Raw genomic sequence first — 13,413 nt, forward strand, 5'->3', positions numbered from 1 at the left:
CCCCGGGAAAATAATCGATGGTGGGGGGCCGGGGGGGGGGGCGGGGGGGGGGGGGGGTCGGGTAACGGTCGGGGTGGTGTGTGTTTGTGTGTGGGGGGGTGACGGGGGGATTCGCGGGGGTCAAGTGGAAAATTAAACGCTTAAAAAATGGCGGTGGCGGAGGAGGAGGAGGAAGGAGGAAGAGGAGAAGGACGAGTGGTTGGTGTGACGCCCGGAAACTGTATTTTATCCTCGTTAGGGGGAGCGTGCACGAGAGCGCGCACGAGGGCGAGAGCAACTCCCTGTACGCGCGAGAGGAGTCTGTCAGTCGTGGGGAAAGGTTTCGTAGAAGGAACTGCACAGAGTGCAACGTCTTTTTTTTTTTAATTTGCCTTCTATTTTCACAATAAAAAAACAATCCATCCATCCAAGGTCCCAGGAGACCCCAGAATCGAACCCACAACCTTCTTGCTATGTTTGGTTTTGTATTTTTTTCTTTTTGAAGAAACAATACATATTTTTCATGCTTTTCTGGTGGTCTTGGCCAACTTTTTGGGACGTGGAAGAGAGGAGGCAGAGTCTTAAGGGAGGAGGAGGAGACGGATTCTGAATCAAGGCAATCAAATTTATCATCCCTCCCTCCCCCCCTCCTCCCCCCCTCCTCCTCCCACCATCTCCTCCCAAACAAACTGACGTGCCGCTGCAGAACAAAAAGGCAACAGGTGCTGCAGGAGAAGCGAATCCTTCAAATGATGCTTCGATTGCCTCCGATCCCCCTCCCCCATTCACTTTGAAAAGACCCTTTCATTGGTAATTAAAAAGAGAGAGAGAGAGGGTGGGTGGGGGTGGGGGATGGGGGGGGGGAGGAGGACTCGCTTTGAGCTGGGAGATTCAGCGCTGAACTCTGATTGGCTGCCGCAGAATGAATGAACCGCTGAGCAGGATAGAAATAAAGGAAGAAAGATGGAGAGAAAGAAAGAGAGAGTGGGTTTCGCGGTGAAAGTTTATTTTTGTGTTGTTTTTTTTCTTTCTTCCTCCCTCTTGACTGGCACGTCAACCTACACGCGTCAATCAGGGGCGGCGCGCCGGCAGCGAATCTGGCGTGAATGTGTAATTGCGGCGGAGACGAGAGGTGAGAACAGCGGTGAAGAGCCGCTGATGAATCAACCATTCACGCCCCAATCAAGGTGCTTGTGTCTCGGCCCGCGAGTGGCTGGGAGCAGGAAGGAGGGGGAGGAGCTTACGATATGCTAATGCAATTTCGAGTCGCGCGCGTGTGTGTGTGTGTGTTTTTTCTTGTTTTTTTTCCCCTTCCTACTGGAAACAATCCCGGGAGGCCGGGATGAAACGCGGAGAGGCGGCAGATTGAAACGGGGAAGTGCTGCTGCGCGGATGGAAGGAGGGGGGGTGGGGGGGTGGGGGTGGAGGATGCGCGTCACCGAGGTGGTCCCGTTGTCAGAAATAAGGTAGCGAAGTGGCTTGCGTGAGGTGTGATACAGGAGAGGACACAATGCTCAGCTTCCACTTCAAACCGGATTTCAGATGCGTTCACACCGGCCCTTGTTTCAAAGGGGTTCCTGTCAGGGATGCTTTTTAGATTTAGGACCTGAATTTTGGTGGTCAGCTGTCAAAAAAACTCCTAGTTTGAACTTACAAAACCAGCCCCTCTCTCGCTCAGCCTGATGAGGTTCTGGCTCTATAAGCCCCTCCCATACCTGCTCCATCTGTGGCTCCGCCTTAGAACAGCACACCTGCTTGTGATTGGCCACTGCTAGCGCTAGCTAGTGGGGATTTCCTCTACTACTACTACTAGTACTACTACTACTACTATTTCTACTATTGTGATAATTAGCTTGACTTGTTGTCCTTTTCCGGACTTGGTGTGTTATGTGCAATGCTACAAGACGGGCCAAAGAGCGGAAAGAACCGATTTTATCATAACAGCTCCCCTTTCATGGAACTCTTAGTTTGTTTTGGTTCTTTTGGTTATAGATATGTGACATAGATCGATGATCACCGGTTAGCCCGCATTCACCAGTGGCCGAGTTGTCTTCTTCATTGTCTCTGTCTCGCCTTCCCCTTCGGTAAGTTTGAATGCAGCGGCCCCACAGGCGAGTAGGAGGAAATAAATGAAATGCTAAACGCTCGTTTAATAAAGGGCAGCGTGAACGCAAACTGGGATGGTCGGAATAAAACGACATAAATCTGCTTCAAAGGTCTAGATTTACACAGCAGGACCCGGTGCCTCCTGAGCACGCCGGCAAATATGCCCATCAAAGTGCTCTTTTTTTCCCCCTCCGCCTCCTCCCCCATTCCCTTGGCTTGTACGTCCGTGTTACAATTATGACGTGCGCAGTGTGTGTGAATCCAGCCGCAGTGAGAGTGCAATTATTAGCATGTGAGCCGGAACATTAGCGGCCCATCAGGGAGGACAGAAACATCAGGAGGACAGCGGATAATGGGTAATTTCCACTTCTACTCTTTACAAGTGCAGACTGATGAGCGTGCACAGGCAGACACGCACGCACGCGTGCGCACACACACGCACACGCACTCCGCAGAGTGAACTGATACTTTTCATTTCTCCCCAGGTTGCAAATTGGATGTGTTTGAGTCCTAATTTCCACTGTTCTCGTCTGAGCACACACACACACACAGACACACACACACACACACATGCACAGGCACAAATACAATGTAAGAGTGAGAGGAATTGTGTCCAACTTATTATCCCTTACATCACTCCTGACCCATGTATATCAGAGACGTGACCCCTGCGGTTACCTTGGAAACCAGACTGGCTCTGTAGGCGGCCAAGGCTTTCAGGTACTCCTTCTTGGCTGCCTCTGTTTTCCTCTTGTAGCTCTGCAGGAGAGGAGCAAACACAACAACAACAACCAGTGATTACGAGGCGATGCCACAGGCTGACAAAGACCTAAGTGGGCCGCGGTCCGTCCCGACTGCTGCGGATTAGGACTCCGGGACGTCGTGGTGCGTGTGTGCCCCGGCAGTGAGTTTTACAATGAAACAACACAACATAATGAAACAACACATATATGTGTGTATTCTCTCTCTCTCTCTCTCTCTCTCTCTCTCTCTCTCTCTCTCTATATATATATATATATATATATATATATATATATATATATATATATATATATATATATGTATATATATAAATATATATATATACATATATATGTATATGTATATATATATATATATGTATATATATATATATATATATATACATACATATGTATATATATGTATATATGTATATGTATATATATATGTATATATATATGTATATATATATATATATATATATATATATATATATATATATATATACATATATATGTATATATATATATATATATACATATATATATACATATACATATATACATATATATACATATATATATATATATATATATATATGTATATATATGTATATATGTATATGTATATATATATGTATATATATATGTATATATATATATATATATATATATATATATATATATATATATACATATATATATATATATATATATATATGTATACAAGTCGACAGAGACTTCTGCTCCGTCTGCACTGTGTTGCCACCATTTGAGGTCTTTTATTCTTTCAACACGTTTGAAACACAAATGGCCCTGAAAGCTTTTTTTTTTCAAGCGGCCTTCAATACGCAGTGGGAAGCTGTTCTGTTTGTCATCTTCCCTGCGCCTTCTCAGAGTCTTCCCCTATTAAAAAGTGAAGATCGTCTCTTAATCGGGGCCGACGTCCCGGCATGCCATTCAAACGAGGCAGGGAAGGAAGGAAGCAAGGAAGGAAGGACGGAAGAAGGTAAGGAGGGGTTAAAATAAAATAAAAAAAAACAGGAAGAGCCAGCGAGAATTCAAAACAGCATTAGCAAAGAGGCAATCTGAAGGCTGCTGAATGCACCTCCAATGATGCGCTAAGACAGGGGGACGCGAGTCAATGTCATTACGTGTCACTCACGGGCTCTTTATAGATGCGGATGGCTTTTTTTGATGATGGGAAAACGAGTTGCGAATGAAAAAAAAAAAAACCAAAAGATTTCCAACCCTTAAATGTGCCAGGAGGAACTCTCCCGATTGCTGCTCCTCTATGAATCATTTTGACGTGGATTTAAATTGTGTGCGAGTAATTACTGATCCCCACTCTGCAATCGGAGGGGGTCGCTTATTTGGAGGAGGTGGTCTTGGTGTCCATTAGGCATTCACGTCTTGCCAAATGTACGCCGGGCCGGCAGCTGCTGACAAAGTCGGTCAACAAAAAAGACGTGCGGCGGCAAACAAGAACCTGGGACAAAGACGGATACAATCTCTTGCTCAAACAGTTGATGTTTATCCTCACTCTCCTCTCTATTTACAATATTAATATTACATCCCTTCCTTCGGTAAACAGTCGTCAGGCGCTGTGGAACAGGGTATCGTTCCGCGGCTCGGGGGAAACTCCCAAGCTGCGCCAGTTTTATTGCGACGAGCGTTGAAAGGTGACGTGTGCAATAATTGGAGATATTTAAAAAGAGACAGCGACATCAAGTGGTTACATTTTAGATTGGATTAATAGATTAAGTCCTTTTTGGGACTCCCTCTCTCGAGCTTGCCAGTGAACTACGGTGGCCTTTTACACCCACAGTAAATTACTGTTACTGTGGCTATACGCTTTTGCTTATGTATTCATGGGCTGTATGAATTATAAATTACATACATAGTACATACTACATACTGTATGTAGCTTTTACCAATATCCATCCATCCATTCATCCATCCATCCATCCATCCATCCATCTTCCACCGCCTCGGGGGCAACAGTCTCAGCAGAGATGCCCAGACTTCCCTGGACTCAGCCACTCCCTCCAGCTCATCCGGCGGGACCCCAAGGTGTTCCCAGGCCAGCTGAGAGACCTCGTCCCTCCAGTGTGTCCTGGGTCTTCCTTGGGGTCTCCCCCAGGTGGGACATGGGTGGAACACCTCTCCAGCAAGGCGTCCAAGGAGGCATCCGAAACAGATACCCGAGCCACCTCAGCTGGCTCCTCTCGATGTGGAGGAGCAACGGCTCTACTCCAAGCTCCTCCCGGGTGACTGAGCTCCTCACCCTGTCCCTAAGGGTGCCTTAGCCCAGCCACCCTACGGAGGAAACGCTTGTATCTGCAATCTTGTTCTTTCGGTCATTGTTAAAAATCATAAATTAAGCCAGACTTTACACACTGGACCTTTATATAAGGGTCTTTGTTGGGAAAAAAGAGACCCCCCCATAAAAAATACATGAATAATTGAAGCGACACCCATTTATTCACCTTTAACCCCTTAAATATTGACGGATCTGTGGCCGGCTCTTGAACGAACCCCAAACTGCTCCCCGCAGCTTTAACTCCAAATTAAATTTACTGGGGCTAATGATTCGCGCGGCGACACGTACTTTTAAATAAATTACCATGCCTAAGGATGTCTAATTATTCCAAAGTGAGTAGGTTCATTAGCGGCTGAGGCCGTCGGAGGCTGCAGGTCAGCGTGAATTAAAAATAACAAAGCTGCGAGGGGGAGAGCGTATGCCTCCGCCGTAATCCCGACACAGAGGTGCCCTGCCTGAATTAGCCTCTAATTGTACCTTAATGAAATGTTCTTGTTTGATAACCAGTTAATTACAGGAGACAATAACGGCGCGCGCACCCCTGCCGACTTTGGAGGGGAGCGATTACCCCGGCGACCGGCTGGCCGCTGAGAGAGGGGGAGAGGCGGAGAGGGGAGGAAAGGGGGGAAGGGCAGGGAGATGTGTGTTTAACAATTAAAGGCACGTTCAAAATGAGAAGCCGCCAATGGTCACAAAGGGTACTGCAGTGTTGATCTAAATTCTGTTTCTGTTTTTATCTTTACATATGCATGTTTGTATATATATTTATGTGTATATGCATATGTATATATATATGTATACATATACACACATATGTATATATATATATATATATATATATATATATATATATATATATATATATTTATATATGTATATACATATATATATATATATATATATATATATATATATATATACATACATATATATATATGTATATATATACATACACACACACACACACACACGCTGCGTTATTATTGATTTTAATAATCAATAAAAACGCAACATTTTATTATTTTTTAGTGAAACAGCAGAACTAAAAGGATCTGAGTTCTGTATCCCTTTTCATGCCAGTTGATCCCTTTAAATTTCACTCGCTGGGCCTTTAAACCTTCCCGAAACTTTTTAAACGTTTTAAACATGAACCTTGAAAGAGGCAGAAGACGCTGCCTTTGTTCGCATCGCTCCGACTGTACATGGCGCGTTCTGCCTGAGCAAAAGCCTTCTCATTCATCTTCCGTGCTGTAATTGCTACCAGACTCAAAACAACCAACGCTCCTTCCTTTAAAAGGACAACCTCTTTTTTTTCTCTTCTACCAGACCCCATCATACTCCGTCCGTATCACGCTTTCATAACCAGCGCAGTAAAAAAAAAAAAAAAAAAATGCTCGGATGACTCCAACTGTTGAAAAGTAAGATGTTCTCCTGTGATCCCTGGGTTAGATTGTTGTCAACTGCAGGGGGAGATGCAGCTGGCCCAGCTCTATATATACTAATGGCCTTCGGGAACAGCTGCAACACTACTAATAAAAACACTATGTACATCGCAGACGTTTTAAAATAGCTTTATACTAAAACGAGCCTATACTAATAAACACAACTTAAAAGAAAAAAAAAAAACACTTTGTTCAGCAGAACTCAAGAGCGGCATTGAGCGTGAGAAAAAAAAACAAAGAAGTGGGAAGAATGCACAACAGGGTTTAAAGAAGAAGAAGGATGAAAAAAAAAAATTCCCACAAATCACACCGTAAAACTTCAGATCGTTTCTTCAATAAAATACAGCAATAAAACATGCTGCCTTCGGTGCGTTTATGCGAATTCAGCTGCATGGTGTGTTTGAGAGGTACTATAGGTAATTGGAAACAGGGGGCCGCATTCTACTTCAAACAAAAGCGAGAAAGAGAGTCGGGGACGGCTGGTGTTTACATTGAGCTGCTGCCACGCGGCTCCAGAGGGTCTGACCGACTGCGACATTATAGAATGCACCCCGCGAGTCCTATGGAGGCGACGCTGTGGCCGTTGTTTGGGGAGAATAAATAAAAATGGGAAAAAGGGTGGCGCAACGGAATACGCATCAACGGATTGAGAGCGGGGAGGGATTGAAATGGATGTTTAAAGTGTCCACGGTATTCAAAATTGGAAGGAAAATATGGAGAAAAAAAAAGCAAAAAAGAAAAGCAGAATTTTCCAATTCGATTATGCTGAGAGACGCGGTTAGCGAGTTCAAGTCATTTGTCTTGCCGCGAGTGCGCCGCCCTGTTGGTCAGAGGGAATCATTTGGCCAATTGCTGCATTATTGCCTGGCCGGCGTGCTGCTGCATTTCATTCCGTACCGACATCATTCGCTGGAGTTAATTACATATCTTGCGTGATGACGCATTCAATGAAACACACGAGTGCACAAACAAATAAGAAAAATAAAAAAATAAATGAAACGAGCTGCGGAACGGCGCAATGAACGTTTCGCCTTTTTTCCCCTTTTAATGATGCAACCTTTGGTCGTTTTCCTCCGTTCCCACGTTGCGCTGCGAAGGACAAACAGCGCGAGACAGAGAAGAGGAGGAGGCGCTGAATCGGCAGCAAGGAAAGAAAAAAAAAATCAAAGGTGAGAAAGGAAGCGGGGCGCAAGGGGTTAAGAAGCACAAACAATAACATTTCAGGAGCAGATGTCCTTGGGGGCAAGAGCAAGGACAAGGCAATTGCTAATCTTGTATTCCCGGCATGATCAAATCACCCGGCGCCAGATATAAATAAAAGGACAGGAAATGAGGAATTCACATTCAAGGGTGTCAGCGGCAAAATGAAGATTCATGGTGAAGAGGCCCGGCGAAGGCGGCAAAAAATTAACTGCAAATAAAACGGACAGACGGCCTCCAAAGTCCATCGTATAAAGTAGGTTTGGTGGAGGAGAGAGAGAGAGAGAGAGAGAGTGAGAGAGGGAGGAAAAAAACCCCACACATGCACACACACACACACACACACACACACACACACACACACACACACACACACACACGTGCACGCCGGCTGGGCTGTGCAGCTCATGGTGGCTGGTGCTGGAGTCAAATGGCCTCCACTTTGTCATAGAGACAGGTGCTTTCATTTGACATCCAAAAGGCTGCACACGGCAGCTGGATATTCAGCCAAAATATCCAGTTTCGCACAAGATCATCAGACTGTCTTCTTTTCTATTCATTTTCCGCTGTCGCAGTCACATGGAAACAGGAAAAAAAAAAGAAAGCCCCTTTGACTTTGTGTGTTGGTGTGGAATGTTGAACACCAAATGTGCCGGATGGAACCGTTTCCAAGCGGAGAAAATGTTAATTGTGTCCACGGGAGAAGGGCGGGGTTTAATTAAAAGCGTCTGTAATTTGGAGGAAAATGGTGTGGCTGCCATTTCTCCCGTGACATTTTGACTAGATCTGGACTGTGGAGTAATAGAACTAATTAGCGGGTTCAACTTTTGGTGCATTTAGTATTTCTCCAATTTTTCATATCTGTATCTCTAAAAGTAACACATTCAAAACCCAGCTGTTAACTTTCCCCGCATATGTAGCCCTCTGTTTTCAGCCTCCAAAAATTTGCCCATGAGGAAAGGGGCAGTGACATCACAAAGAGCTGATTTACAGCTTTCTGAAAAGTGTAACAAGCAGAGGGTGGAGTTGTTGTTGTTGTTGTTGTCATTTTTAGCTGACTTCAGTGACTGGCCACAGATTTTATTGTCTGAAACTGGTAGTAAAGTAATTTTTTCATAAATTGTGACCTTTAAAAATAAAAATTGCACCTGAAGTTACGTGGTACGTAACCACGGCTTCACAATACCTCGCTGAGAAAAAATGAGACTGGCCACTCTGCTGTGTTTTCATTCTCATTTTAAAACCTTTCCACAAAATCCCTCTTTGGCGCCACTCTCTCCGTGACTCACACAAAATGTTTTTATTCAGTCTGCCTTGTTGATTTACACCTGCGCCGCCGCCGCCGCCGCCGCCGCCGCCGCCGCCGCCGACTTTCGTCCGCTGACGAAGGCGTGAACGTGCATCACGCTGCTCCGCCCGGTCAGATATCGTCCGCCGTGTGAAACACCTCAACAGAAGGTCTGAAAAATGGTGTTAAGAACACCTGACGGCGAACGGCTGGATTTCTAAAGAGCTTTCATCCAAAGTGCTGCAGCCTGCAATTTACCCTGCGCGCGCGACGTAGCGTAGCAGCATGGTAATCAGGGACAAGTTGGGCTTCTCAGCGCAGCTGCCCGTTAAGGACTCTTCAGCACATGAAAGAGAGGGCGGCAACCAATAAGGCCGGCCACTTTTCACAGGAGCATGTACGGTGTGTGTGTATATCTATATATATGTTCTCCAGGGTTTATATGCAGGGATTTCAGCGTGTGTCTACAAGAAGCTTGCTAGCTAACGTTTTCCTCCGCGTCCCCATATGAACGTACCTGTTTTTGCTCCTCCCCGAGTCCGTCCCACATGGAGGCCACGATTTTGGAGACGTCCCCAAAGGTGGCGTTGGGGTTCTGCCCCTTGATGGCCGCCTGAGTGTCTCTGAAGAAGAGGGCGTAGGCCGACACGGGCTTGTTGGGCTCATTGGGGTCCTTCTTTTTCTTCTTCTTCTGGGGTTTGGGCTTGGGCTTCATCATCTCTGAAGATGGCCGCTTCTCGCCCGTGAGCTGAAAGACCAACAGAGACAAACATTTTTTTTATGGATTCCTCCCCATGTAAATGCATGCTGGTTCTTTAACGGAAGTCTGCGGTCAACGCTTGGAGAATCGGGGTCCCGGTTGATGCATGTTCGCTTCATTAGTGCCCTGAATCAATCTCTTAATTCGCACCCTGTGTTTTTTTCCCCCAACAACAACATCTGTTAGTTGGTATCAACTCTTGTTTTTTTTTTTAATCTTCTGTTTTCTGGCTTTCAGCAAGTCATAAATCCCAGCGTTTCATGCCAAGGGTGAACGGAATTTTAGATGGCCTGCTGTATCTTCTCTGGCTTTGATGTGGTCTCGGAATGAATCGGAGCGAGCGAATGGAATAACTTACTGATAGGAGAGGCGGTGATCGTTTTTGCTCGCACACACGCACTCACACAGCAAAGATGCATAAGGAGGGGGAGGGGGGGGGGCAAGTTTGCTGGAGTATCCCACTCTCAGTGCGCCGCGAGCTGTACTCATGCGTACGGTGAAGTTCAAACACTGTGATGGTGTTTGTATTATTGTCATTGTTGCTGCAAAATGTATTCAATTTCTGAATGTCTTAGCAGTATGAGTTGAATGCAGTAGTGTGAACATGACTGAGTATTCCTTGTCAAGGTACATATACAGTGGATCGCTTCTCCTGGCAGATGTGAAAAATGAAAAGTGAAGGAACCCGTCACAGAGAGTACAAAAAGAAAGACTTGATATTTTCTATATTTTTCAATTGTGACACAGTTTTTGAAATGTGCTGCTGCAAATATATGAAAAAAAGCACAAAAAAAAAATCCCAACTAAATTTGCTTCCCCCCCTCAAATTAAATTGTGTCCTAATAGTTTTTTTTCTTTAAAAATATGACAGTACTCAACCACACCACACACAATAGTGTAGCTGAAAACTACTGAATAAGAATCACATCTTTGGTCACCAGAGGAAAAATTAACATCTTCCAATTTTCCATATGGCCACGATACAATCACAGGGAGCTGAATCCCCACCTCAGATCAACACAGAGCTCTACTCTGCTACCATAAGCTGGAGAAGCGTCGCCACGTCAGTACCTTCAAATGAGGATCGCATTCCTCTTCCTGATTGGAGCTGGAGGGGGAGGGCGTGGCCGATTTGCTCCCGGGGGGTGACGGGGAGCCATGAGGCAGTGAACCGCGGCTGACCTGACGGTGCAGTTGGGTCAGTGCGCTCATGGGCCTGGCCAGTATTGAAGGTGAGCAGTTTATCAGGGGGTGACTATGGGCACGCTCGTAACGAGATCCGTCTGGGTGCTGGTGATGGAGTTGCAGCTGGTGGTGGTGCAAAGCCATCTCCTGCATCTGGGGCGAGAGAAGAACACCAGCTTTACTGCTGCTAGCTACGCCAACTACCGCCGAGGCCACGTCGACTTGGGCAAAAAATAGCCAAAACGATGTCTGGATGTTGAATTTCAGTAAAATAAGCAAAAAAGGGGGTGGAAGAATCACGCGTTATGTATTACAGTTTGATCTGACTCGTTGTTAAACTAATGCTGGTGGTGAGGAAGCTTCTCCTTTCTTAAAGGTTTGGTTCATTTCATTGGTGGCTGTAGGAATTGACCACCAGCATCTGCTCTGCGATATCACAGCAACATTTAGGTCACTGTACTTGGCGACCTGTGCTCTGTATTGTGATACTGCATTGTTGCGGATCGATACGCAAGATGTCACATTTTAGGATGGATTCCCTATTGAAGTATTGCGACCGATATATATTGATTTGTACTTGGAAACAGATGGGAATGTAAATCTGTGGTATCGCACATCACTATGATATATAATACAAAAGTTCTCAGTCTGGTCATCATTTTTATTCCAACAAAGTGGAGTTATCCAGCAAAAGCACATTGACGATTTTCTGTCTTATTTAGTTTTAGATTTATTTCTACACCTGCAGACTGTTTATTTTCTCTTACTGACCTGTAGTTTGATGAAGAAGACATTTTTCTTGTTTACAGATTAGGGAATGCCAAATATATGAGACATTAGTTACAAAAAACTGGCCGCTCAGCTGATTGGTATCGCCATCGACCGACGCTGCTTCCCTTGATGGCGATCTGTCCCAAGGTCCCTGATTAGTGCATCTGAAGACTTCATTTCTTTTCAGTGGGAAAAGCAACAACTGCTATCCCACAGCGTCCCGGAGAAACCGTGACCTGGTTGGTGGTTTTTAGTCTTCTTGAAGAAGTTTAAAAAAAAAATCTAAAAATCTCAACACCTTTTGAAGCAATGGTTGCGTCAGCGGCATTGCACAAGAACTCTATCAACCCCCTGCAGATATTTTATGCTCTTCGTGTGCTACCAAAGCGAGAACTGTCACCTTGTGCCATATAAAATTACACCTTTGCAGAGCCGAAATAGAAACAAAAGCAGCGCTCTCAGCTCGAGAACACCCTCTCCCATCCCCCCCATCCCCATGCTGAGCACGCTTCAGAGTCATTACAGAATCAGACTCACACCAAGTTCTGCTCTTAGCAGCCTTAAAGGATATTCAATAATAACCACATCAAAAGCGTTTCTTCACGATTCATCAGGACAGAACGCTCTCCCCGACCAAAGGATGCTTTTAATGCTTGCACAAATGGGAATGTTTTGGCAATTTAAAGATGAGAAAGTGATGAACCAGCATTTGTTGGCTTTTTGAAACATTCATGAGTTAAATAATACATTACACATTAGTGGAGTCTTAAAAAGATCAAATTGAGAAGGCCCAGGCATCTGAGGTCTTGATAAACACAGGCAGAGGTTCAGAGATGAAGGCTCGGCTCTCCTCTAATCGTAATTGGTCCCGGTGGACCGCTGGAATAAAAATGCACAACAAGGTGGTGCTGCGCGAGGCTCTGCCTCCTTTGAAGAAGCCCCAGTACTCACATAGCATGAGATTTCTCTGAGGCTGCGCACAAAAGGCAGCAGTTGTACCAAAACATCTTCCCTTTCCCTTTCAAAAGAGCCGCCCTTAAACTGCCATCCGTCCGTCCACGGCCGTCTCCACGGCCGTCTCCACAGTCTAATCACGTTTGGAGAACGCCACCGGAGCTCCTCTTAAAAGACGGCGGCAAACGGCTCCGGCAGAACCAGGAGGAGGACGGGAAAACAGGGGAAGGAGTGAGAGAACCGAGAAGGGAATCCATTAATTTTCCATTTTCCGTGGAGTGCGAGGGCCCTCACAAAGCAAGAAGCATTGAAAAACCAATTAATCAAACATGAATGGGCTATCATAGCTGTAGCAGACCTGTTCCCATGGCAACAGCCTCCAGGCAAAATTGACACCCTTTAATCTGAGCACCGCCATGTTTAATATCAACAAGAAGGAGATGTGCCGAGTGAAGGAGCTGAGGTGGGGGTTGGGGGGTGGGGGCAGGTACTCGGCAAACAGTGGGTCATTCAATAGCTGGCTTGTACTCAAGGAGAACCTATTTCAAATACGGTGATTTGTAAAATTATGGTAATGCCTTTTGTGAGAAGACGCCCCGTTCTTGCAGAGGAATAAAGACGTTTTAAAGCAAGTAGGTGAAAGGTCTCATATTGGAAAAGTCACT

The 13,413-nt window shown here is 45.3% G+C and overlaps 1 protein-coding gene across 10 annotated transcripts in view; it reads right to left on the reverse strand.

The window, feature by feature from the left end:
- The window catches only part of tox2 (TOX high mobility group box family member 2), a 112,995-nt gene that overhangs the window by 5,539 nt on the left and 94,043 nt on the right, over positions 1 to 13,413 (reverse strand). For 8 of the 10 annotated variants that reach the window (XM_076025213.1, XM_076025216.1, XM_076025212.1 and 5 more), the window contains 3 exons: positions 10,910 to 11,176; positions 9,596 to 9,826; positions 2,764 to 2,844 (listed from right to left, as the gene is read on the reverse strand). In XM_076025213.1, coding sequence (XP_075881328.1) covers positions 2,764 to 2,844; positions 9,596 to 9,826; positions 10,910 to 11,176 — 579 coding nt within the window. The remainder of the gene's footprint in view (positions 1 to 2,763; positions 2,845 to 9,595; positions 9,827 to 10,909; positions 11,177 to 13,413) is intronic. The other 2 variants (XM_076025219.1, XM_076025215.1) reach the window with 1 other exon arrangement.

Source organism: Nelusetta ayraudi, unplaced genomic scaffold (genome assembly GCF_046127955.1).
Source record: "Nelusetta ayraudi isolate G7.1 ecotype Tasmania unplaced genomic scaffold, CSIRO-AGI_Nayr_v1 ptg000017l, whole genome shotgun sequence".
In the NCBI taxonomy this organism is placed as follows: domain Eukaryota; kingdom Metazoa; phylum Chordata; class Actinopteri; order Tetraodontiformes; family Monacanthidae; genus Nelusetta; species Nelusetta ayraudi.